This window comes from Apostichopus japonicus, chromosome 12 (genome assembly GCF_037975245.1).
Source record: "Apostichopus japonicus isolate 1M-3 chromosome 12, ASM3797524v1, whole genome shotgun sequence".
NCBI lineage: Eukaryota > Metazoa > Echinodermata > Holothuroidea > Aspidochirotida > Stichopodidae > Apostichopus > Apostichopus japonicus.
This window is the reverse complement of record NC_092572.1, coordinates 1,454,236-1,478,757: the sequence shown is the minus strand read 5'-3', so window position 1 is coordinate 1,478,757 and position 24,522 is coordinate 1,454,236. Positions and strand designations below refer to the sequence as shown.

General features: G+C 35.1%; 4 protein-coding genes across 8 annotated transcripts in view; 2 read left to right on the top strand and 2 right to left on the bottom strand.

Annotated features, from left to right (window-relative positions):
* Positions 1-24,522, top strand: part of LOC139977655 (uncharacterized) — a 41,478-nt gene that overhangs the window by 3,025 nt on the left and 13,931 nt on the right. Inside the window, exon 1 of one of the 2 annotated variants that reach the window (XM_071987132.1) lies at positions 102-213. The exons of the other annotated variant lie outside the window; for it this stretch is intronic. The gene's annotated coding sequence lies outside the window, so the exon portion shown is untranslated. Of the gene's footprint in view, positions 1-101; positions 214-24,522 lie in introns of those variants that run through there. 2 annotated transcript variants of the gene reach the window in all.
* On the bottom strand, positions 92-10,647 carry LOC139977664 (protein-tyrosine kinase 6-like). Of its 4 annotated transcripts, XM_071987148.1 has the most exons (11): positions 10,492-10,647; positions 9,366-9,390; positions 8,722-8,823; positions 8,404-8,503; positions 8,040-8,150; positions 7,697-7,889; positions 6,539-6,658; positions 1,542-1,653; positions 1,274-1,370; positions 467-616; positions 92-234 (listed from the first exon to the last, which is right to left on the bottom strand). In XM_071987148.1, exons 6-11 carry the CDS (start codon positions 7,718-7,720, stop codon positions 129-131), a joined length of 609 nt encoding a protein of 202 aa, XP_071843249.1. In that variant the 5' UTR covers positions 7,721-7,889; positions 8,040-8,150; positions 8,404-8,503; positions 8,722-8,823; positions 9,366-9,390; positions 10,492-10,647; the 3' UTR covers positions 92-128. The 4 variants fall into 4 exon arrangements, with proteins under 4 accessions (XP_071843249.1, XP_071843247.1, XP_071843250.1 ...); XM_071987146.1 differs by having other exon boundaries at positions 8,040-8,503; XM_071987149.1 differs by having other exon boundaries at positions 467-569; positions 8,040-8,503; positions 10,492-10,646.
* On the bottom strand, positions 10,749-12,880 carry LOC139977259 (uncharacterized). The gene is made up of 5 exons (XM_071986544.1): positions 12,414-12,880; positions 11,991-12,320; positions 11,618-11,647; positions 11,452-11,481; positions 10,749-10,819 (listed from the first exon to the last, which is right to left on the bottom strand). The coding sequence occupies exons 1-5, from the start codon at positions 12,469-12,471 to the stop codon at positions 10,749-10,751; spliced, it is 519 nt and encodes a 172-aa protein (XP_071842645.1). The 5' UTR covers positions 12,472-12,880.
* Positions 14,158-24,424, top strand: LOC139977658 (uncharacterized). Its single transcript, XM_071987135.1, has 6 exons — positions 14,158-14,209; positions 18,986-19,114; positions 20,845-21,992; positions 22,329-22,489; positions 22,985-23,061; positions 23,484-24,424. The coding sequence occupies exons 1-6, from the start codon at positions 14,173-14,175 to the stop codon at positions 23,597-23,599; spliced, it is 1,668 nt and encodes a 555-aa protein (XP_071843236.1). The 5' UTR covers positions 14,158-14,172; the 3' UTR covers positions 23,600-24,424.

The window sequence follows — 24,522 nt, the reverse complement described above, 5'->3', positions numbered from 1 at the left end:
CGTTACTGAAACAAAATAAGCACCGCGTTATATGTATGTCATGCTGGTCTCTCGGATTATCCCATTAGGTAAATAATTCGATCCCATGTTCTTTTTTACAGAAGAAGATTTTAAGATAATTTGAAACTTCAAACGAGGAAGTCAAGACTCGTCGATATATAAACACCATTCACTGATTCGACGATCGACATAGAATCACTCCGGGATTTCTGAGTAATCACAGTCTTTATATTTCTGAAAGAAAACGAAGTAAAACAATGCGTCATGTAAACGCCATTATTAATTTTCTGAAACATTGATAGGAGCTCCATACAATTTAATCAAGCGCAATAAAAATTTAATTTAAACATCGATTTATTCTATTGAAATAAGTATGTCTTTTTAAAGTACTTGATACATGAAATTGACTCGGATTTAATTTAAAATCTTTTTTCTAAGAGATATTGCTTATATATGGTTTACTTACTTCATGCAAATTTTCATATTCACACCGTATAGATTGCAATATATCACTGCACGAAGGTCGCATGGTGTGGTTCTTTTGCCAGCAAGACACCATAACTCGAAACCTGATGAACGTTGAGAAGTGAAAGCTAGTAAAAGATAGTCCTGATACCTAAAAAATTAATACAGAAAAACGTAAGAATGATTGTTAGTTGTTACAAACTTCACAAAATGAGCAATTGAGCAATCGATTTTAGACAAGTTATTTCCAAAATAGGAGTAGAGCAAATGCATAATATAGTATACATATACGTTAACTTACAGCATATATATATATATATATATATATATATATAAATAATATATATATATATAATATATATATATATATATACAATATATATATATATATATATAGTAAGTAACGTATAAGTATATTATGTTATGTATTTTCTCTACTTCTATAAATTGGCACTTTTGCAGCAGGAAGTGAACAAATGAATCTTTGTTGTACTAACGTACTTCAGTGACATACTACATAAATGCGTTCAGTATGCTGAGTTATAGGACAAATATATGTCATGAACATGTCTTTGCTAGTCTTCTAAGTTTCACAATAAAGATTTAAGGGGAGTCACAAAAGTAATTTATGCACTTAGAACTACAGTTATCTGGCCTGCAATATTTATGAAGTATGTTTAACTATTCACATGAAGGATATTTGTTTTCCGTTCACATTTCGGCTAGTTTTAGTCAATATTAGTATCGTGTATTTTGTATTCTGCAACACTTTTTAATGAAGCTAATATAGAATATTCGTCTTCCTTACATATCTTTTGGACAAACGTACGGTCTTGATAACATAAACCCGTCAAGAATCTTTGCTTTGATATCTTCTTGGGAGATACCAGCAAACTGTATTTTACCTTGCAAGAAAAGTAAAGCACATGTGATGATAACATATGAATAACTAATCAGTGTTTTTAGACGAAAATACACGAAGGTAACTACTATTACCCCCCCCCCCCCTAAAAATGAATGAAATTTGTCAGTCTTTAATTGGTTGGTTCAAAGTAATTCAGTTTATGAAATATTACCTATCGACAGAAGCTCCCACAAGAAAACGGAAAAGTTCCAAGAATCACTCTTTAGAAAGTATTTTTCAAGAGGTAATATCTCTGTTGCCATCCATGCCGTAGGGGGATTTTTCTGTATACACTGAAAACTTAAATTGGTTCACCGACTAACAAAACGTTAGTCCATCTGGTGCCTCTCCCGACTAACATAACCTTAGTCAGTTGCTATACCGACTAATTTATTCCTTAGTCAGTTGGATTCTTAGTCGGTCATCTTAGTCCGTCAGCTTAGTCGATCAACAATTTCTCAGTCGGTAAATGTATATTAGTCAGTTACATTAGTTGGTGACATTAGTCGGTCTTTACCGACTAATTTATATGAGCCACCGACTAGTTTATAGCAGGTTTTACATTAGTCAGGATGGTGCCTCTCCCGACTAACCTTTCTTAGTCGGTATCGAATGACTAGTTGCACTGACTAGATTCACTGAAAGAATTAAACCCGACTAGTTTCACTGACTAGTATCACTGAAAGAAAAGAGATCAGAAGAAACAAATAATGTGTACGTTGGCAGTATTTATTTCTGATAAAACTTCTGATGTCTACAAAAGGCTGACTTTCGACAGATAGAGAAGAAATCACTGTAAATAAAATCTGAAAATCTGATTTTTTTTCCAACAAAGTTAAGACAAGTTAATAGATCAAACATGAATCTCAAAAGTATAGCACTGCACAATAATGCAAAGTTGAATCTTGGGCAAGGGTTCCTCATGACTTTCGTTTTAAAGTGGTACCCCAAATCGACACCAGTTAAGTCTTCACGAACAAAGAGTGTTTCTCTTAACTACAAATGGCCTCCCACTTGTCTTCAGGAAGCCAAAATCTGCACCATTATTGACCTGTGAACAGAAAATATGATATACGTGTAAGCACAGATACAGATATAGCACATGATAACTCACATTATCATAAACATACATTAAAATTTTATAACATATTGGGAGGTATACATTTAAATCTAGGTCCCTCAAATTATAAGCCAGGAATAGCAGCTTTTACCAAATTATTATTAGCTTTGCACAGCATAACACCAAGTTATTTCTCAAAGCTTAATAATTATGTTAATCATGTTAATAATGATCCCAATAGACCGGGATCCCAGAGGGTTTGGTTAGCTGGGAAGGTAACCAATTGCCTTGTACATCACAATGTTCACAGTGCATTCCTGTATATGAAACCAGACGACTGGCAAACTGACTGTGGTGGGTGTGGCTGGGAGAGCAATTTTAAAGTCACCTGATAGCTAACCTAGATCAGTTTTCATGGTAACACATCAAAGTAAGTACAATATGTCAGGTATGGCCCCAAGAGCAACAAATGGCCATTGCCAGTAATTATTGGTGGTGGGGTACCCCTGCCAGTGATCTATAATTGACCCCTCAAGGCTGACCTAGGTCAGCTCATGAGGTAACCACTTGAAACCTACTGGAAAATGTTGGTTAGGGCTTCAGATACAACTGATGGGCATTGCCAGTAATTTTTATTGGTGGGGTACCCCTGCCAGTAGACCCCCAAAATGCCCATCCCCCATTGACCTAGATGAGCTCATGATGTAACCAGTTGAAAACTACTGGAAAATGGTATCACTTCATATGTAAGGGATGGGCATTTCCAGTCATTTACATTGGTGGGGTAACCCTGTCAGTAGACCCCCAAAATGCCCATCCCCCATTGACCTAGATTAGCTCATGAGGTAACCAGTTGAAAACTACTGTAAATTGATTGGCAGGATTCTATATATATGTAAGGGATGGGCATTTCCAGTAATTTATATTAGTGGGGTACCCCTGCCAGTAGACCCCCAAAAAGCCCCCCCCCCCCTCATTGATCTAGGTCAGCTCATGATTTAACCAGTTGAAAACTACTGGAAAATTATTGACAGGATTCTATATGTAAGGGATGGGCGGACTCTGGCAGTGGTGGCCCACCAATATAAAATACTGGAAATGCCCATCCTTACATATGAAGTGATACCTATCATTTTCCTGTAGGTTTCAACTGGTCAAATCATGAGCTCACCTAGGTCAATGAGGGGATGGGCATATTGGGGGTCTACTAGCAGGGGTATCCCACCAATAAAAATTACTGGCAATGCCCATCCCTTGTATCTGAAGTCCTAACCAACATTTTCCAGTAGGTTTCAAGTGGTTACCTCATGAGCTGACCTAGGTCAGCCGTGAGGGGTCAATTATAGATCACTGGCAGGGGTACCCCACCACCAATAATTACTGGCAATGGCCATTTGTTGCTCTTGGGGCCATACCTGACACATTGTTCTTACTTTGATGTGGTTACCATGAAAGCTGCTCTAGGTTAGCTATTAGGTGACTTTAAAATTGCTCTCCCAGCCACATCCACCACAGTCGGTTTGCCAGTCATCAGGTTTCATATACAGGAATGCATTGTGAACATTGTGATGTACCAGGCAATTGGTTACCTTCCCAGCTAACCAAACCCTCTGGACTCCCGCTCTACAGATCAGTGAAAATTTGACCAAACTTATGAAGCTTGCACGTAAATGATATACTAGACTGGTTTTTTTTTAAAACAGGTTATGAAAAGTATCTTAAATATCATTAAACAGTTGGGTACAATAGTTAAACTCACTCTTCCATCTTTTTTCTCTATGGTACTTGTTCCTTTGCTTTTTGGACTCTTGGATAAACTCTTTTGTTCTGCGAAGGGTACCAATATATCATCTTAAAACATGTCTTTAAGCCATATATAACACAGTTCTCCTCTTCTGTTGTTGCCTCCACACTGGTGTCGTACATCACAGGAAAGCTCACCCTTGACTTAGATATTTGGCTTTTCAATTCCTGCTGGAAGAAAGAAACAGCAAAGTATTCATCATTTGAAAAAAAAATAAATAAAGTTGTCACCACAAAGTTATGTGAGATTTGCTTCCACTATAGTCTCAATAAACAATCCCAAAGTTTGAAGCAGACTGTATAAATCTGAAAATTTGAACGAGAGTGTCATCACCATTGCAACCAGAATCAAATGCCCAGAATACAGAGATAATAAAACATGGGCTAAATCTTTGTTTGTTTTTATGATCTTTAAAAATATAAAATTTTAGAAACAGAAATGCACTGAGCCAACTTATTTATAGGCCTAATCGTTTTAGTTGTTATTTTGCAGCCTGTTTAGACCTAGGCTAGAGGAGAATCAGTACTTTGTTACACTAAGTTTGTCTTCGGTCGTTTCGATATAGTCTTACTAGTAGTACTAAAGTATATAATGGACCGGCGAAGACTAGAGAATACCCAGAGTTTTAGCAACTGCGTTAAACTGTATCATCTGATCTATTATTTACGCCAATGAGTTTCATTCAATCTAGGATCAAAAAGAGAAAACTAATTAATCTTAACCTTTAAACTTTGCTACTAAACAGATATGCTTGAATTACAAATAAATGTCAAAAAAACATCATAATCTAAGAATCGATGCATATACATATACATAAACAGAATAATTTGAATTCGCGCAAGTGAACCCTGCACTACATTGGACAGAAAAAAAACGTGCAATTAGACCAAACTAAACATACTAAATTTTCCGTTACTTCTACATAAAATATCAATACAAATACAACAACTTACTCTTTTGGCAGTATACTAAAAGCACATGTTATAATAACTTCAGACTATCAAGCTTTCCTGAGAAAAAACGGTTAATACTTCTTACAGTAAGCAAGTCGACCGTGAAGGAATGTCGCAATTGTTTCCTGGGCGTGACCGGAAATTAAATACTAAAAAATGATAAATGAAAAGGTTAAATAGAACTGAAGCGTGCATCCTGACTGCTCGCAACATATAATACCGTTGACTAGCCAACATAATTTGTTCAGCCTACTGTGACTGTACGTTTGAAGGTCTAGCCTTGCTTATTCAATATCACAAAGCCTACCCATTTAGATTCACATGGGAAATTACAGGAAATCTTTACCAAATGAGTGTAGACTTCAAATAAACTATTGAGCCATATAGTTCCAGCATTTGTTTGGGAATAAATAAGAAGATTATGTGCCACTGTTCAATCTAGCCCAATACACACATAACACATTGTTAATTGGTGTTTAGGATGCACACTTTAGTGTTGAGAATGCACTGCAGTACCCAGTAGAAGCATATAGGCTACTCACTGTCATTGCACTTGTGTATTGCGAAACGCCAACGTGACAACGGTAGCGTTACACTAACCATAATACAGTACTAGTGCCAGTGGCCTAACAATTAACTTTAATTTTACCTTCAAGTTAAAGGAATAACAGGTAGGCCGATGATGCAGTTTATACCTCCATTCTTCTAAAAACCTTCTTGGGTGATTTACGGTTGAAAGTTGCTTAGAGTGATCGTATGAAACTATGCCAAGCCCAGCAAGCTGCCGTTGCCTCTCGGTTTCCAAATTGAAGTGAATCGAATTGGGTTAAAATACATTAGTCCGTCGACACCGACTAAGCTACGATTATGGCGTAAATCGGGTGTCCGTATCGTTCTTAGTCCATGGGTTAAAATACCTTAGTCCGTCGCCACCGACTAAGCTGCGATTATATTTTCCTTAGTCAGTGTAAACTAATTAAGAAGCTGCGATGAAACGAAGATTTTTGCTAGTCCGTGTGCATTGACTAACGTTACAGACTAATTTAACGTTAGTCCGTGGCAATATTGACTAGTTTATTTTTTCAGTGTACACAATGGATTAATAATAATAATATCATAAAACTAAAACTTTGGAAAATATGGAGGCCTTTCAAATCCCCAAAACAAGAAATTTCCTGCATATTTCGTAAGACCTGCTTTTATTCCATATTTTATTCCTCTGTGAGAGCAAGCTCTAAATATTAGACAAAATAAGAAATTATTTAAAGACATGAATATATAGCTAAAGAGTGGTGATAAGTATGAATAACAAGTACTTTGAATTAACTTGCGTTTTAATGTTATAGCTTTACCTTTTTCATCAAATGTTTGATTCTCTCCATACATAGGTTATTTGGATAAATATCGTATAATTTGCAGGAGCCTTGAGGCGTCATAAGTACCTTTCTCAAAGAGAGTGCTGGATGACAAAACTACGAGAGAAATGTAAATTTGGTTTTATGTTATCGAAAGAGTATTAAAACATCAGAAAAAGTCTTTGTTAATGTGGACCACGTAAAGATGAAATTGGAAGGATCAATGTATTATATTCTTATAAAAATATTTAGATTGCCAAATATTGTCATACCTAAGACAATTGTATAAAGGAAAGGACACATCGTTAAATTTGCACCTAGGTTCTTCATAATAAACAGAAATCATCTGAGGCTGCATTGGACATTGCGCATTCCCATTAGCTGGGCCTGGTATAAATCAAGCCATGCATTCGTAGGGTATACCCCTTGAATGATCTGCAATCAACTCTTGGTTAACCCTATTCATTCATACAAAACATTAAATAAACATATATTTCATCTCAGAATGTTACCCTTGAATGTAACCAACTATATTTTCGAAAGGTTACCACGTTGTAAGAATAGGGTAAGTTTAGGCGTATATGTGAGACGTTTAGTAAGTGATAATATCGAAGGTGTCCTCACATTTTCAAATCAACTGTGATATATATATATATATATATATATATATATATATATATATATATATTTTATGTATATATATATAACTGTATGTTGGTTAGTGCAATTCCTTGCATCTATGTATTCAGGGCATTTGAACATTGCCTCCCTCGGTTAAAGTTAAGTTTTTTAGTTCTTTTTCGAAGCCTCGCATACCTTCTGATAACATTACTAACGTTAGACGTTTTACTCCACATCAATGAACTTTAAACGCAACAAGGTTAATCTGCTTCTTTTACTTTGAATTAAATTATGTATCCAGATGGATCGGAATATAACAAACCGATGTGATCTTGTTATGTAACTTATATTCCTTAGTCGTTGAGACTATACCGTGCATTAGTGATATGTTAATGTATCGCCTGCTGACGATCACGGACGAACAATCAGACTCGACCATGTTTAACACGTATGAATAAACACAAATTACAACTTTTGGCTTGTCAAAATACACGCTTATCATAAACTGTCAATCACTGAAGTATGGTAAAGTACCTTCTGAGAAGCGAGATAATGCATTGCTTGGGCAATGTTTACTGCGAAGATGAGTAATTCCTTCAAAACGGGTCGGTAAAAATAAGATAGCTGTCTCTTGACAGTTTTATTAATACGAGATTTTTTTCCGGAAATGATTCATGGTCTTAGAGAGTTCCACATCTCATCGTCTCATAGAAGAAACCAAACGGAACTAGAGAAACAAGTTCAATATTTTATTGTGAATGTTAAGTATAAGCAAAGCATTAAAATATAATTCAAAATACAACTATGCACTTAGAAACGTGATTATGGACATTACACCCAATTTAGTAGTAAAATGGATATATTAATAGTTTATTACTTGTCTGTGTCGATATGTGTAAAAGTTTCACAAATCCATCGCCCATTTGAAACGATGACAAGCTCTCGGCAAGAACTTTGAGAGTCGTATAGTCGCCAATTGTTTCCTCGTCTGAAATAAATTAATAACGACCCATTGTCAACAATTCGCCTGTGTACAACTTTAGTATCCTTTAATATCATTGACGATGAAAAAGATGTGTTTTACATGTCCGGATTAATATGACTTTTTGTCGAAATCGGACTACTCACAGTGCATTTTTAACAGTTGCTACAACACCACAAATTGCGTAATTAAAAAATATTCATTATTTCTTGATTTGTTAAGAGATTATAAGGTTTTAATAGTTATCAATGATATATACCTGAAAGCTTCTTTGCGAAACAATCCATTTTGATCGAACCATCAGGGACCAGGGAGCACTTTTTTGTTCAGGATTGGCTTTAGAATATGACGATTTGAATCTGGATGTAGAAAAAAACAAACAGAGGCCAACATATAATGATTGCCAACTCGTACTACTACTAAAAAAAAAAAAAAAACACTCGTGCAAGTAGTGAAGCTTCCATTTACAGTTTAATTTACTATGTTATGAGATGTCAAATGTTAAGGGTTTTACAGTATTCAACACAATAAACTTCTATAAATAATCTTGTTAAAACAATTTAGCAACGGACGTCACCTGTTAAATTTGTCTGTACAATGCATTCCAAACTCATTGTTGTAGTAGTTTCATCCACCATTCCTACGTAACACACGTTCCATTTCAATGCTGGGTGTCAATCTGAAGGTTAGTATAACATACAAATGGACATCAAGTAACTCGTCTTGTTGCATCAAGGACAAACGGGTAACTCACTATATTACAAAGTGATATTGTGTAGCTTAAAAACCATTGCTACAGGAAGTACAAACATCACTTCGCTTGAAACCTGAATGAATTGAGCTCTTTGCTGCATACTTTATAGAAACACATATTTAAGTACAAGTTAACAAGAATTTATTCATCAGTTTACAGTTAGATTGAAGTTATCATGTTACGTAACTTGTGTTAGACCTCACAAGAGTATTCGACAATGTTAATTTCAATGTAACACAATTGTTAAGACGTAAATTACCCGAGTGGTAAATTTTCTGTGAACCATTTAACCCATTAAAATGAGGAAACAATTTGGAAAGTTATGATTCAAAAGATTCTAGTATCGTGTGGGATATTCACCTTGAAATAACATTGAAATTGATGAGTCATATCTTATTTCTCTGGTTTTCTCTAATAATATATATATTTATATATTCAGAACCTAAATAAAGTTCAATATGGCTTACCCTTTGCTTGTTGTTGACTGGCCTCCTATAAAGTGATGTAAGTGGTTGTTGACACAACATTGATTAATCATTTGATAACATATGCAAACAAGATAAATAATAAAGACAAAAATTAACCTGTGCATTTCGATTTGGGAGGAAACGGTATTTTTAGTCAATCTTTGTGATGATGGGTTTAACGAGCTATTGATAATGCAAATATGTGAAGCAGTAATCCCATGGGCAAAACACAATCCCCTCTTTATTCCTTAAAAATGAATGAAACTCTTAACCACATGCAAAACTTGTCCAATTATTAGTCTTAGGTCCGAATCGGATGTCTTTTATAATAAATCCAAAATCTGTTAAAAATTTCATATAATATTTCAATTTTATTATCAAATACTAACTGATTTATTTATAATTTATTATATTTTAACGGAAGATTGTAAAGTAAATTTCGCTGAGAACTGTAAATATATATATTTTTTTGGTAATACTGACAGGAATATCTTGAACAGTTTCAAAGGGTCAAGAAAAGCGTCAGTATTGTGTATTCTAGGTTTACAAGTTGTGTGATCTATTGATTAAACCATATCACTATTATGTGATATGGTAGTGATGACTCTATATACTCTGATTTGCTCTAGAGCAGGGGTTGAATAACTGGGGTGCATGAACACCCAGGGGATGCGTGGGTCCATCCCAAGGGGTTCATGAGACGTTTCTGAAAGTCAAAACTATTGTACTTGTTGTTGAACTAAACTCTGATATATGATATAATTTAGTAAAGTACAAAAGTCGCACCTATCGAAAAACGTTTTTCGCGTTCCATATGCATATGTTGCCATACTACCGTACTGTACCATGTGATAAATAACTGAATTATGAAACAGCCTTTTTTTTTGTTGCATTACAATATTATACTATGGACGTAATCTTTTACGAAGCACTTTATACGTATTATAGTATAAGAATGACTCAGATCGTGTTTCGAAAAGGGGGTTAGTGGGGTGGGGGGGGGGTGCATGAGGGAAACCCTGCTCTAAAGGGCGGGAATGAATCCAGTAACATGCGTACATTTCATATTCGATACAAACCCAAATCGGTTGAGTGGGTTTACGCTTTGGGTTTGGGTCAAACTTACGTTTTCGCAGGGAGTAAAGTAACGCGAACGTGAGACCACAGCCTACAGCTATAGAAATTGTTACTCCAACGATGATAATAGACATTGTTAATGTCAAATTAGGATGATTATTTGTATACAGGAAATATAAAAATAAAATGGAATATTTTAATAACATCAGTGAATAAAGTACTATATCATATGATACTTCTTGACTCAGAAGCGAAATTTTTATTAGATATATATCATTTTGATTTATGCTTTCGACACATCCCTGGTTAGTGAAAAAAAAAACATGAATGAAAAGAGCAAGTCTGTTTACCCGTTGTTACAGGCACTGCATCTGTCACTAAGGGGAAAGAGAGAGACGATCGTTCTACAAAATTCCTTAGGTCTTCAGTTTGAATTTTCATTAATTGAGTTGTCAGACTGATAATATGTGCTAGCTTTAAGTTCTTTCTTAGAAATCGGAAATTACAATGAATTCATATCTAGCAAATGATTAGGTTGCAGTTTCCCTACATTAAATAATAAATATCATATTTTGAACATGCTTTCTTTATGTCACACATGTTATAGACTTGTTGACATCCCTTGTATCAATGTCAGTGAAATATTAATCGTCTCATTAGAATATTATAAGAAGTCATTTACATTAGCAAAAACGGATTATTGGTACTAGTGGCAACACCTGTTAAAGACTTTCGAAGACTTACACTAATGCGTTGTTACACAGTTAACCGTATTTCACCTCTTTTACACTATCTCTAAAGATGATTGCTGATTATGGAAACAACATGTTTCATTGCAACAAGTATACAAGAAAAGAAATCTCTTATTTCTCTCATTTATGTTTTTTTACAATTTCCAATAGAAACTGAGTGTCCTTTCCAGTACACGATGAACACATACTTATTAAAAGACATTGCGTATTGTTATTAAAAGGAATATTAATAAGATTTTTATTGAAAATGAATTTACCATGTGGATTTCCCTGATTATTATCTTTGTCTGCAGAAAAGGTCAAAAAATTTCAAAAACAAATGAGTGTCGCTTCCAGTACTCGATGAACACATACTTAATAAAATAAATTGTGTATTATTATCAAAGGGAATCGAATTAGCTTTGTTATTGCAAATGAATTTACCATGTGAATCACTCTGATTATTATCGTTGTCTGCAGAGAAAGAAAAGCAACAGTTACGTTTCCTTCCAATGCCACTAAAATTTGAATATAACTTTCAGAAAAAAATTGTATCGTAATTATTAAGATATGTTGTTATGTTATCTTTACGGAAATCTCATTTTATGTTTAATTGAAGGCGGATCTCTCTCAACTTTGTCTGCAGAATAAAGAGAAAAAAACGAGCTAAATGTACACTTAAACTTACTCCCAACATATTTTGGAAAATGAACACATAATGCTTTGTTTTTATATAAGAGGGGTAATTTTGTAATTCAGCTTGTAATTAAATATGAAAAATTCATAGTCACTAACAGAAGCAATGTGATCTACTCACCGTCTATTTCACATATGAGTGTAAATTTGGCCAACACTTTCTCTCCCTGTTGACATCGAAAAGAGGATTCATTCTCATCTTCACAAGGTTTCACACTTAACGAAGCATTCGTCTCATGGCAGCTATTTACGCTTTCTCCACTACGATCCCCCAAGTAAATCCATCCGTGAGCAATTTTATTCCAATCATTGGACCATTTCACATTATTTTTTTTATAAACCGGGCAAACAAAGCAGACATGATCACACGACGAGGCATTACAGACGGAGGTCGGAAAAGACTGAATGTAAACTAGTTCGTCACAAATGCAAGTTGTTTGTTCTTGGTCGTCTGCAAAACGAAACGTATAGCGCAATTTCATTTTGGATAATGTTATACTATCAATTATTTTCTATCAGATAATAATGCACCGAATTTACTTACCGCAGAAAACAAACGACAGGCTGAGAAGAGCAAGTATTATTGACCTTAATCGTGTCATGACGTTCACTGTATTGCAAGCACTATGTACACGACGAAAGCGTTTATAGGATACAATTCTCACGTAACGATGTAAAAGTGAAATCAGCTTAACCGTAAAACACACATAGACGTTGTCTTTCACGAACTATTTGAATTACTAACATCCCCAGCGTTTGATGTACTGATTTATTTCAGTCTATGATTTTCTTGTCATTGCTCGACTGAAGTATTTCTTTTATTTCGTTTGGCAAAACCACTTACAGGAAGATAACATCGAATATATTCAATTGATTGTTATTGGTATCGTTTTACGCTCATACTGAAATATGACGGATAATCTCATCCGACTCAAGTCTGAGAACCATCCAAGGGTTTTCACTATTAACATTGCGTGTATCTTTGTTACCGAACGTAACCTTTGTTTTAAATAGTGAAGTAGACAAATATGTCTATTTTTTCAACCTTTATGATAAATATCTCATTTTGTAACGCCCAAGCACGGACGAAACACGAGAAAAAATACTTTCAATTTCTGTTTCCGATTGAGCTCGGCGAGTACTCTACCCGATACAAGATGAAGTATGATAACTAAGGCAACATATGTACATTATACATTATATGTATACAGATAGTGGACTAGGCGTTGCTATATCGGCAGACAGTTAACGCACTGATCAAGTGGACTCGGTGTGTTATTGGTAAGTTAAAACATGACAACAGTAAGATGACGATCTGTCAGCACTTATTTCGAAACAACGTTTATATTTACACACACACACATAGAAATGTATATATATATATATATATATATATATATATAAATATACACATATACGTATATATATATATGTATATCTATATATATATATATCTATATATATATATATATCTATCTATCTATATATATATATATATATATATATATATATATATATATATATATATATATATATATATATAAATCAATAACAGTGAAAAAAAACTTGCAGCCTAATTTTATTTCAATGTGTTATATTTATTATCGAAAGAGTATCTACTAGTTTTAGGGTCCTGATAAGGATGACAGTAATCAATCAATGAAAGGTAATTCAATGTTTCTTACGCAATACAATAAATATTTACAATTCTTAAGCTAACAATACCTTTTCCTATAATTTAAAACGTCCAACTTACAATGCGATTACAATTTTCCCGTTTCACTTTAAACGAGCCTTAGGGGTGACATTGCTTCCCCATTGTTATTTGGTTAGCACATGCATTTGGCAAAGCAACAAAAAACATATTTGAACTGCCTTCGTATGTATTATTGGTTTGCCCCAACTTGTAGTATTAGTATAACTGTATTAGCATGAAGTTGGCTTTGTTCCTTCTACCACGCAATGAAGCAATGACTGCTGGTTAGGATGATGTTTAGGTGTGACAAAAATGCATCTTCCAGAGTGATTTTTTTTAAATAATATTTCAATGTAAGCTATATTAGAGATGGAAATTCGACTGACTAAAATCAACCATCAGTTCTTTTGATAACGGTGCATTAAGAGATAGTAATGGTTTTGGTAAAGATGTTGATATTATTGAGATAACAAAGACGAAGGCGATGAAAATGAGGATAAACACGAAAGTGCGGATTATAATCACGTAGATGATGAAGAAGGTGATAATATTTCTTCTTTCTTCTTGTTTTCAGACAACTACAACTGTGATCAGATTGAATTTCAAGATGTCGCTATCAACTCTAATAGAGTGTGCCGCTCAAGGTAACTTAACATAATTAACTGTTACTGGAACATTAATCTTGGAGTGACTCGATTAGTATCATTATATGAAGGTCATATGTGCAACAACGCAACCTGCATCTGTGAAAGTGTTTACACAATAAGATTTTTTTTCTAAGTATTACTAAATGGTGGAGGGACAAAGAGATGATTAAACGAACAGGTTAGGGAAAAAATCTCTCTTTGTCCCTCCACTGTTTATCTCCTACCTCTCCTCTTTCCCTGTTGCTTTCTTCTCTCCATCCATTGTTTACTTTGAATCCCCTTCATCTATCTCATTGTGTTCACCGTGCCCATTAACCTGTCTGTATTCTGTGCGTGTTTTTGTCCCTTCTGTTACTGTACTTGTCATTTAGCCTTGGAAGAAGATCCTGCTAGGATCGAAACGTCAGGCCTACTTACTTTTACACATTCAATTACACAGGCTCTCTAGTAGATAAGCAGTTTGCTAACCGTTTTATTTTATTTTGATTTGTTAATACATGCATCTGTAAGCTTATATGTAACAATACGCAAGATAACATAACCTGTTTTTTTTTTAATTCATGTCTATGAAGTGCCATATGTGACAATATTATATACCTTATATATTGATTATAACGAGGAATATATGTTAGTTATGCAGTAATATATATGACTTATGTTTGTTCTTCATATATATACCTTATGCATAACCTATATATATCGCATATCATATATATATCGCATAACATATATATATTGTTCGTTATAACCTTTATATATGATATACTATTTTGTCATGTTCGGCGCGGTAATATATATAGATTATAAAAGTGTTAGTGACACGCGCGAGTGGGAGGAGCTTAATTTCCTTGATTATTTGAACATTCGCGCCACAGACATGTACGTTTACGGCGAAAGTGTAGTGTAGAATATAGCTACATTGATATAGAGCAGTCTACGTACGTGAAGGCTAGGCTGCGCCTGTCTAGCCGCCTAAAGCCTAGGTACATGTCAATGTGTTCAACAAGTGATGGAGCTTCATCAAAATAGTTAAATAGACGCGTTAGCTAGCCTAGGCTTATAGGGCTATAGCCTAGGGGCCCCTAAGACAAGTTAGTACTAACACTGCAGTTGGGCTAACTCTCCAGTACAGTTATGCAATTTGTTAGGCTAAGCCTACCTGTTATAGTGTTTGTTGGACGCTCTCGATCTCCCACCGCTCTCATTACTTGTCTTGCGACCACTAACTCCCTGATTGGAGCAACAGGCCTACTCTGTGAAGTTACTGTCCGCCATGTTTGTTCACCCAAGAAGAGCGATACGGTTCAATGATTTTGTATGCTAGCGATATTTGAAAGTTGATTTAATGGCTGTTTTCTTGTAGACAGAAAGTATCCAAAGACATGAGAAGCGGCGCTGATATTAGGTGTGTGTCACTGAGGTGGGGGAGGGGGGAGGTGGTCGGGAGACGTGCCCCCGTACTCAATATTAGATTGATTTTTTATTGCGGTCAATTGACTAAGTAAAATGAGGGTTGCAAAAGCAGATCAATATGGACAACTCAAAAGCCTTTCCGATTATATTCTTGGTCGAAAGCAGCATTGAGGGGTTGGTGTGGCGGAGGGTGGGGGGACTCAAAAATTCGAAGTTTTTCAAACAGTTGTAGTCTAAGAGCAATCTCGTGAGTCATAAACTGTGGTATTTCATGTTCATGCTATAATGCTATTGTTTTAATGGTTGGGTGCTTGCAGTTTCAGCTTTAATGATTGCAAATAGAGTACCGACAAGGTAAACTATGAAAGCACATTATGGAAACAAATATCCTTTTCTTTCAATTTATTCATTTTAAGTGACACAGTTGTAATAGTATTGATTGTAGTGACTTGTTAGCACTTAAAAGTCCAACAAGAACTTCATTTCCAGAAAATTTAAAATCATTACACTCGGGACCCTGGAAGTCAATGCAATGTTTCTGGTGGTTAAAATTTATAAAAAAAACAAAAGTAAATCAGCAAGAACTTCACATATAAAAGACTATTATAAAAATATTGTTTAAGAAAGTATAATGGCAAGAACTTCACATTTCATAATCTGAAAACATAACAGTATGTGCAGAGGAAGTCAGTGCAATGCTTCTGGTGGTTAAAATGCCATGAAACTTTCCAAAAAGACTATAAAGGTAAGGAAGTCAGTGCAATGCTTCTGGTGGTTAAAAATGTCATGAAACTTTCCAAAAAGACTATAAAGGTATAAAAAAGTAAACAATACATAGGGTGGCACCTGCAAGTCCATGAAATGCTTCTAGTCCTTGAAAATTATCATTTAACTTATACAAGAACTTCAACACCAAACAATATGAAATCACAAGATGTTTTGCCACTAGAGGTCAGAGAAATGTTTCCATTGTTTAAAAACATAATGAAACTTATACTTCTTCTTCATTAACTGTATGATTGGATGGCAGAAATGTGATAATTATGATGGCAACAGAGCCTAAAAAGTACTGACAAAATCTTTGCTAAAAGTTCTATCATTTTTAAACTTGGAATGTTCAGCCACATCAGTCCCTCCCCCCCCCCCTTCCCCCATGTGTGATAACTGTCATGTCTTTCTGCTAATATTGCTCTCATGAAACTTTCTCTATGAGGTCTCTTATGCTCTTGAACATGTCTCTTGACATAAAAAGAATGAAAAGATAAATAGTTTCAACACAATATGCATGAAAATATATGTGATGTCGGGTATTTTGCGCTTTAGCTTTCTAGGAGACTCCATTATAGCATATGTATTATCTCCAGGGGTACTCCAGGTTCACTGCACTCCGCATTTGGTAATTCATGTTTTGTACATGGGATTGGGCTGGATCGTCTTGCAGATGGTGGCTTATGAGTTGGAGTAATCTGCAAATTACATAAACAAAACATCAAAATTTATAATATAAATATAAAATTAATCTGTAGAAACGAAATAATTTCACCTGTAGGCAGCAGATCAATTGAATTGTAACCTGTCCTTGGTAATTCTCATTCATAAAAGGTGAGGCTTCAAATTTCCAAATAAGTCAAGCTTAGCCTTGTGCCTTGAGTTAGGCAACAACTCTCTGTTTTCGAAACTGAGTTAGGTGGTGAGCCTATGTATATACCCTTTCAATTATTAAGCTACACATAATTCCTCATGTATTCAGTACGTCACGCAGTGTACTGAAAACTGTACTTTGATGCAAGTAGACCTAAATATGACGAAAAGCTAACGTTACTTATCATGTAACTTATTTCTTTCGCGAAACACGTCCATATTCTCGCCAGTGCATACAACGTAGTACAAAAGACTAACTAGAATTCATCCCAAGTAATCGGCATAGCCTACCTGTGAAATGTTAACCCCTTTTCTCGTTTCCACGAACATCCCGGTTTGTGCATCCATAGGCTGAACAGGCATTTTTTTTTTCAAAACATCAGATGTTAAACGAGTGAGGTAAAGTTATTTCTTAAGGATAATGCGAAGTGCTGACTGCCGACTCCGTACCTAGCTAGTAACAGAACAAAAGATGTATGGCGTCTTTTTGGGTGATTCAAGATGGCCGCTTCACAGGGAATAGACCAACTAGCGTTCTGAAGCGGCGAGCCGCCAATCCAGTTAGTGCACAGATCAGTGTTTGCGACAGGCTCAGCAAGCCTATTTACTAGGGAAGAAAACTAACTATTCTTCTATTGCAGTACAGTGTAGGTATATACTGAAGCACTAGTATAGTACTATACAAGTCCTTTTGCCCGCGCTCCATCGAAAAAGTTTATCAACAATACGATCGTACACATGCATGGTACTTGCGAACGCGATTTGCATAACGGCTCCTCCCACTCGCGTGCCACTCACACTTTTATAATCTATATATATTACCGCGCCGAACATGACAAAATAGTATATAATATATAAAGGTTATAACGAATAATATATATATGTTATGCGATATATATATGATATGCGATATATATAGGTTATGCATAAGGTATATATATGAAGAACAAACATAAGTCATATATATTACTGCATAACTAACATATATTCCTCGTTATAATCAATATATAAGGTATATAATATTGTCACATATGGCACTTCATACATGTCTTTGCCATATGCACTACTATTATGGCTCACCATATTTAAAGATAAATATTTGATCCGGTTTCACTTTTGCAGTGGGCGTCTTCATCATCGACCGTATGATAGTATTTCATCTTAACGGATGATAGGGATTTTAGTAAAACCTTAATTTTTCTTCAAAATTTACAAACGAACCCCCCTTACAACACAATTGCTGGTAGGATTGACACAAGGAACACGTAGTTCACCAGTAGAAGGTTACACGATAGGGTTTGTTTATTTCATTTATAGCTTCGGCCGAAGAGAACATACTTGTAGTTAAGATATTTTCGTGGTTTTCGACAACGCCTTTTCCTCTTTTGAATATCTAAATTGTGCAAATCATTTGATAATGACTCAATGCTAGCACAACATATCTAAAATAAGATGAGACAGCTGGCTCAGAAAATTGAGACCAAGCATATAAAGTTGGAATCTTGACTTTAATTAAACCGTGCTTTCCAATATCAGCACCTTCTTATGTTACAGTTGCCAGATTAGCATATGGGTAATGTCCAACACACACACCAAAATGGTATCGGTTAGATGGCTTATAACATTTATAGGACCTATTCAGAATCACGTAACATATTCATGCCATCGTGATAAGAATGCAACTTTCTTAATCGTGTCTTTGTACACATTTCATATCAGAGAGCTGTTGTGCAGGCCTGTGCATATGGAAAGAACAATTATTATACGTTGTTCCTACATGGATCGCAGTGAACGTTGCATTATTGTTCTACGGAATATTTCGACTACTTAAACGACTACTACGAAAAGGTATTTTTTTGTCGTATAGTTTATGTAATGTTATGTTTTTTTTTTCGTAGCGATCGGTAAAACCGATTTCCTACTTACTTCAACGCCAGATCAGTCCCTGTACGACGGTCATGATTACAATTTTGACCTGAATAATATCTGCTGTAAGCAGACGAAGACACGATTCTTAGAAATCAATCATTTCCAGTAACAAAAACATCTTTGTCATTTATGGTTCTCTATAATTTGTCAATCGGTTGTCCACAGATGAAACAAACCTTTCTACATTTTGCTGAAATTCATATGCAGAGAACTTTGATAGCTAAGTAAATATTTGAAAGGTACTAGGTTTAAGGGGGAAATTCAACAAGATGATTATGGATTGGTTGCCAGGATAACATCATCTTCCACTGTGATCTCCTTGTGTTAGCAGAGGGTTTTGTCATTCAATATAGGTCAGATGCAATCAACCATATCTCAAGTGATGAGCAAAATATTGAGATGAGGGTTTCATGTTGCAGTGTGGAATACCTTTCTTTTCAATATCATTGTCACAATGTATGTTAACAGCTAAATATTTCCGGATCTTACTCGGATTTTGCCTTAAATGTTGCTCCAGTCCAAAGTTAAAGTGGGTTATGTGCAACCCGCTCGTAAATTTTCGGAGCCCTCGGGCTTTTCAAACCCTATCAATTTAGCCTATAAGTTATGTTTATACAACATGTTGTGCCTATAAGTGAAGAGGCACACGAATTGAGTACAAACGTTGCAGTATGGCGTACACGATTAATTCAATTCCCATTCCTGCTGCTGACCATCGACGTTCCCTGACCACAACTTCCCTAACAGGGAATAGTGTTACTGTTGAATAACAAATGATTTACTGAAAACGTAGAGTTTATTCAAATGTGTCATGTATGTTATGCCCATAAGTGACACACTTCATCCATGCAGGTAAAACATGATCAAAGAAAGCAAACGTGCCTCTTTCCTCCTGGTTGCCAAATTAACCATATAAACTATATTCCTTGTTGTACACATTCCAATCGCATTGAAATTGTCCACGGAAGTCATTGGTAACACAGTTATATTTCCTTAAGTCCGAAAAGCGACCGTTATTTGATTTTGTTTTTCTGTTCATATATTCATATTTGAATTTAAACATACTCTATCAACGTATTGACGCATATGTTTCAAGAATTAGGAGAGGCAGACTGCAGGCGGCGATTCGGACCAATTCCAACCCACCACTCCACCCCACTCCCCGCCACACACCAAACACAGTATACGGGTGCCGTAATATAATGCATAATTATGAAGGAAAAACATCTGCCTGAGCTTGTGTCCGATTAAAGTTTCCCTCGACAAAGCAGTAGCAAACAACGGAACCTTGTTTTGGTGTAAATGTATTTGCTGGATGTCTGCTAATGGAGGGGTACATCGCCCCAATAAAGACTCTAAGGTTAGGGAATGGTTAGTTCGTTTCTATAATGGAATGCATAGTAACGCTTTTAATTAAGGTTTCACAACATTTGGTACCGTACTTCCGACACTGCAGCACTTACACTGCAACACTTACACCACTGCTATTGACATTGGTAACCAATCTCGTTAATGCTGCGGAAATTCATCCACTCATGAGTCAGACGTTTGATTTGTCCCAAATAATTGTCAACTGTATTTTATATGAAATATTATTATGTATGTAGGTCAATAAATATTTTCAAGTTTACATATTTTCTGATATATAGATACTTGGATGAAAAGGATCAAACAGACATATATTCCACTAGGATCAAGCTGGCGTATTGATTGCGAGTACGACATATCGTATTCAGTCACGGATAATACACAGGAGACTAACACCAAAGAACCTGCAGAGAATTTATTACTGGTCGACGAGAGTAGCTCAGTGCACAATGTGACAAATGACGATGAACTTGTTAAAGCCTTACACAACTGCGACACTGAAAAGCGGGTGTTATTTGTCGGCGAGTCTGGTATTGGCAAATCACATTTATTTCGAAGCATAGCAATCAAGTGGGCGAATGGACAAATTCTCAAAGATGTTATTCTGATCTATCTTCAGCTTGATCATGCTCCTAGAGGAGCTTGTGTATTGAAGGAATTCCTGAAATTGATGAAACGCGATAACTCTAAAAAGGAAATCTACAGTCTTATTTGTGATTTACAAAGGGAAAAGAGCATTGTACTGTTAGATGGAATCAGCAATTGGTCAAGGTGTTGTAACACTTCTTCGAACAATGCCAATACAAATGTAAATTTTCTAACGATAGAAGAGCTTTTGGAATCCGATAACACACATTTTAAAAAGATGAAAGTTTGGGCTACCTCCCGTAATGTTGAAGCCATGAAGGTTATGAAAGGAAATTACACTAAGGTACACTTGAAAGGGTTAAATGAAGAAAATAGAAAGAAATTCTTTAACAAGTTTTTGGATATTAACAGTGAGGAAAAGATACGGAGACTTTCAGCAAAAAAGCGACAGCAATACAAGTGCAAACTCATTGACCAAAACAAGTACAAAAGTATTTTATGTGATAAAGATGTTCTAACAAGATCTCCTGTAGTTTCCTGGTATTTAGCCACAGTTTTTTGCAGTGAGGCGAACACCGAAGATATAAAACGCAGAGTAGAAACATATTGCAATGACTTCCCAGATATGGTTAAAACCACCAAAGCTCTAATGGAATCTAAATACATCGATCTCGATTTCGATCTACTAGTTTGTTTGCTTGAAGTAGGAGGAGCAAATGACAATGACTACATGACATGCGCTATGATGTTACATTTGAAGAAGTTAGTGTTCAATCATATCAAACATGAGTACTTCCAAGAGGCAATGCTACGCTTGTTGAAGACTTTAAAAGAAACAGATGTAAGTATTATGTTGTATTTTTCACAGTAATACACAATATAGTACACAAAATATAACAAGCGGTAATGCATCGTTCCTCAACAAGTAAGTACAACGTAAGACACTTTTGACGGTTGTGGTATCCTTTATCTAATAGTGGAAGTGTCCCAGTCAACCTAAATTAAATGACAACCTTAATCCTCTTAGCTATATCATCAAGGGCAGTGATCTCTTTTTGTTGGATCTCGTCGTTTCCCCAAAACCACCATGTAAGCCGAAATTGCAAAAAATCCAATACCTACACGTTTCATATTCAGATAATAAACTTTCACTAATTGTTTTATTTCAAACCGACAGAGAGTCATCAAATCTTTGACAATATACGGGGCATGTCCTATAAAATTGTTCAGCTGCTTACCAAAGATCGAGCAGCGTCTGGTCATCCACAACTTTCCCTTTACAGAGATAGATTTCATAGCCGTCCTTAGAACCCTATCACATCAGAAGTTAACACTAGAGTAAGCTTAATCTTATTTTACTATTTCTTAATGTTATTGCATTACAAATTATATAATTCTGTACACATTTTCTACGCTCCTTGACTTCCTTGACTTGAGTAGTTAGTGTATTTGTCATATTAATTATATAAAAGTTAGTTACTTGTGCAATGCATTCATTGTTTTCAAAGCTATTATTGCTGCACACATGTACTTTCTTATTCTGTGTCACATAAGACTATATCAGAAAGTCAGTTAGCATTACAAAAACAACCCGTAGAGGTGAGGCAGACTTCCTTATTCATTTTAATTATTGGTTTCCAAATCTTGACCCAAATTGTCTGGTAACGCTTTCACGTTCTATATAAATTCGAGCGTTCGTCATCTTTGAACATTGTGTTTAATCTGAAAGAGCTACGTACAATCCAAAGTGAAATACCTCATTTATATTTAGTCCCTTTTCTTTATTAAAAATAGACATATTTAAAAACATATTTTAAAACTTTTCTCTGCAAGGTTTCATGATACAGAGGTCCCAGAGACATTTCCTGTGATTAAATTACTGGATAACTACTCAACGACAAACCTATCAGGTATACAGTAAAGATTTATATTAAGCTTAATCTTCATTAAATACTTTCTAAATAGGTAAATTCCTGTATTGCCAGAATTTTCTGTTAATCCAAACCGTCCATGGTAATCATATGGACACTCGAAAGTTGAAAGTTGAAAGTTTTCACTTATATGAAATGGAAGTTAACGACTTAGGCAAACGAATATGTGTATTTTTTATATGGCAATTAGTTGGAAAATCCAGAAGAGTAATTTAACTTCCAGCCTCCTCAGGGATTTAAAACCGACCCTCCCACTTTAAATGAGGACACCAGGACCAACTATGGACACTGATTGAGTGTCGAGAGGTTCCAAACATTGAGGAAGTTTGCAACGTACATATGCCATGATTATAGTCCTATAAGATCATTTTTGTGACGGATTTGCTTACTTTCACTTCCAGTTTTCCGCTTTAAAGGGGAAGAAAATCCTGCAAAACTGTCTTGGGAAGAAGCAGTGTGGACAAAGTGTACGACTGAAGAAGACATTCATCCCAGCTTGGAGGAGAACATGGTCTAGTAACGAATAATATATCATACAAATCAGATAAGAAAAATGATGAATACAAATCTGAATTAATCTTTAACTGACCGACCGTTAACGTTTAATGTCAATACGTACCGTTAAGTCATACATTGAAACAGAAGTGTAAGGTAGTAACCGTTTTCTATGTAAGAGGAATGTATTGCAACCGTTTAAGTTAATCAAAATTATAGTTGATGTAAATGAACATGTATTTGCAGTAGCGTAGTTTTTGTGAATCGTTCTTGTTGATTCTGATTTAAGAAAGGTAGTGGGTACTGTAGAACGCTTTGTTGTGAGATATTTCACCCATGTATATCAATTAACTTACATGTGTTGAGCAGTTGTTATTGGTTATGGTATTTAATAAAGTCAACTGTAAAGATCGTAAATTAAGAGAAACAATTGCATCATCGTATATTATGTCGACATGTATGAACAACGCGTATACTAAAAGTGTTATTATCCATTTTGCTTATCTTGCTTCATTACGTATTAACTATTATTTACTTCATTGATCCATTCATATAGCCACCATATACCAATAAATACATAATAGAAGTGTACCGCTTCTCAGAAATCTTATGAAATTAAAGCTAATTAGATTAAGAAAACATTCCACACAGGCAAAGAAATAAATAGTAAATATTGTAAATTTGAGGTTCAACAACATAATTGCAACGAATTAAAGCTTGTAAGTCAAAAGCAAGCTGAGCGTTACTTTGTACCAATGCTGCTAAGTTTACATTGATAGAAGATTTGCTATTATAGATAATATTAATACACTGCAAAATGCCTTTAGTATTTAAAACATGAACTTAGATCAAACGAAATGTTTAATCGGTTTTGGCTGAATAATAGCTGATTAACTTATTAACTATATTTATATATATATATAATTTATATATATATATATATAA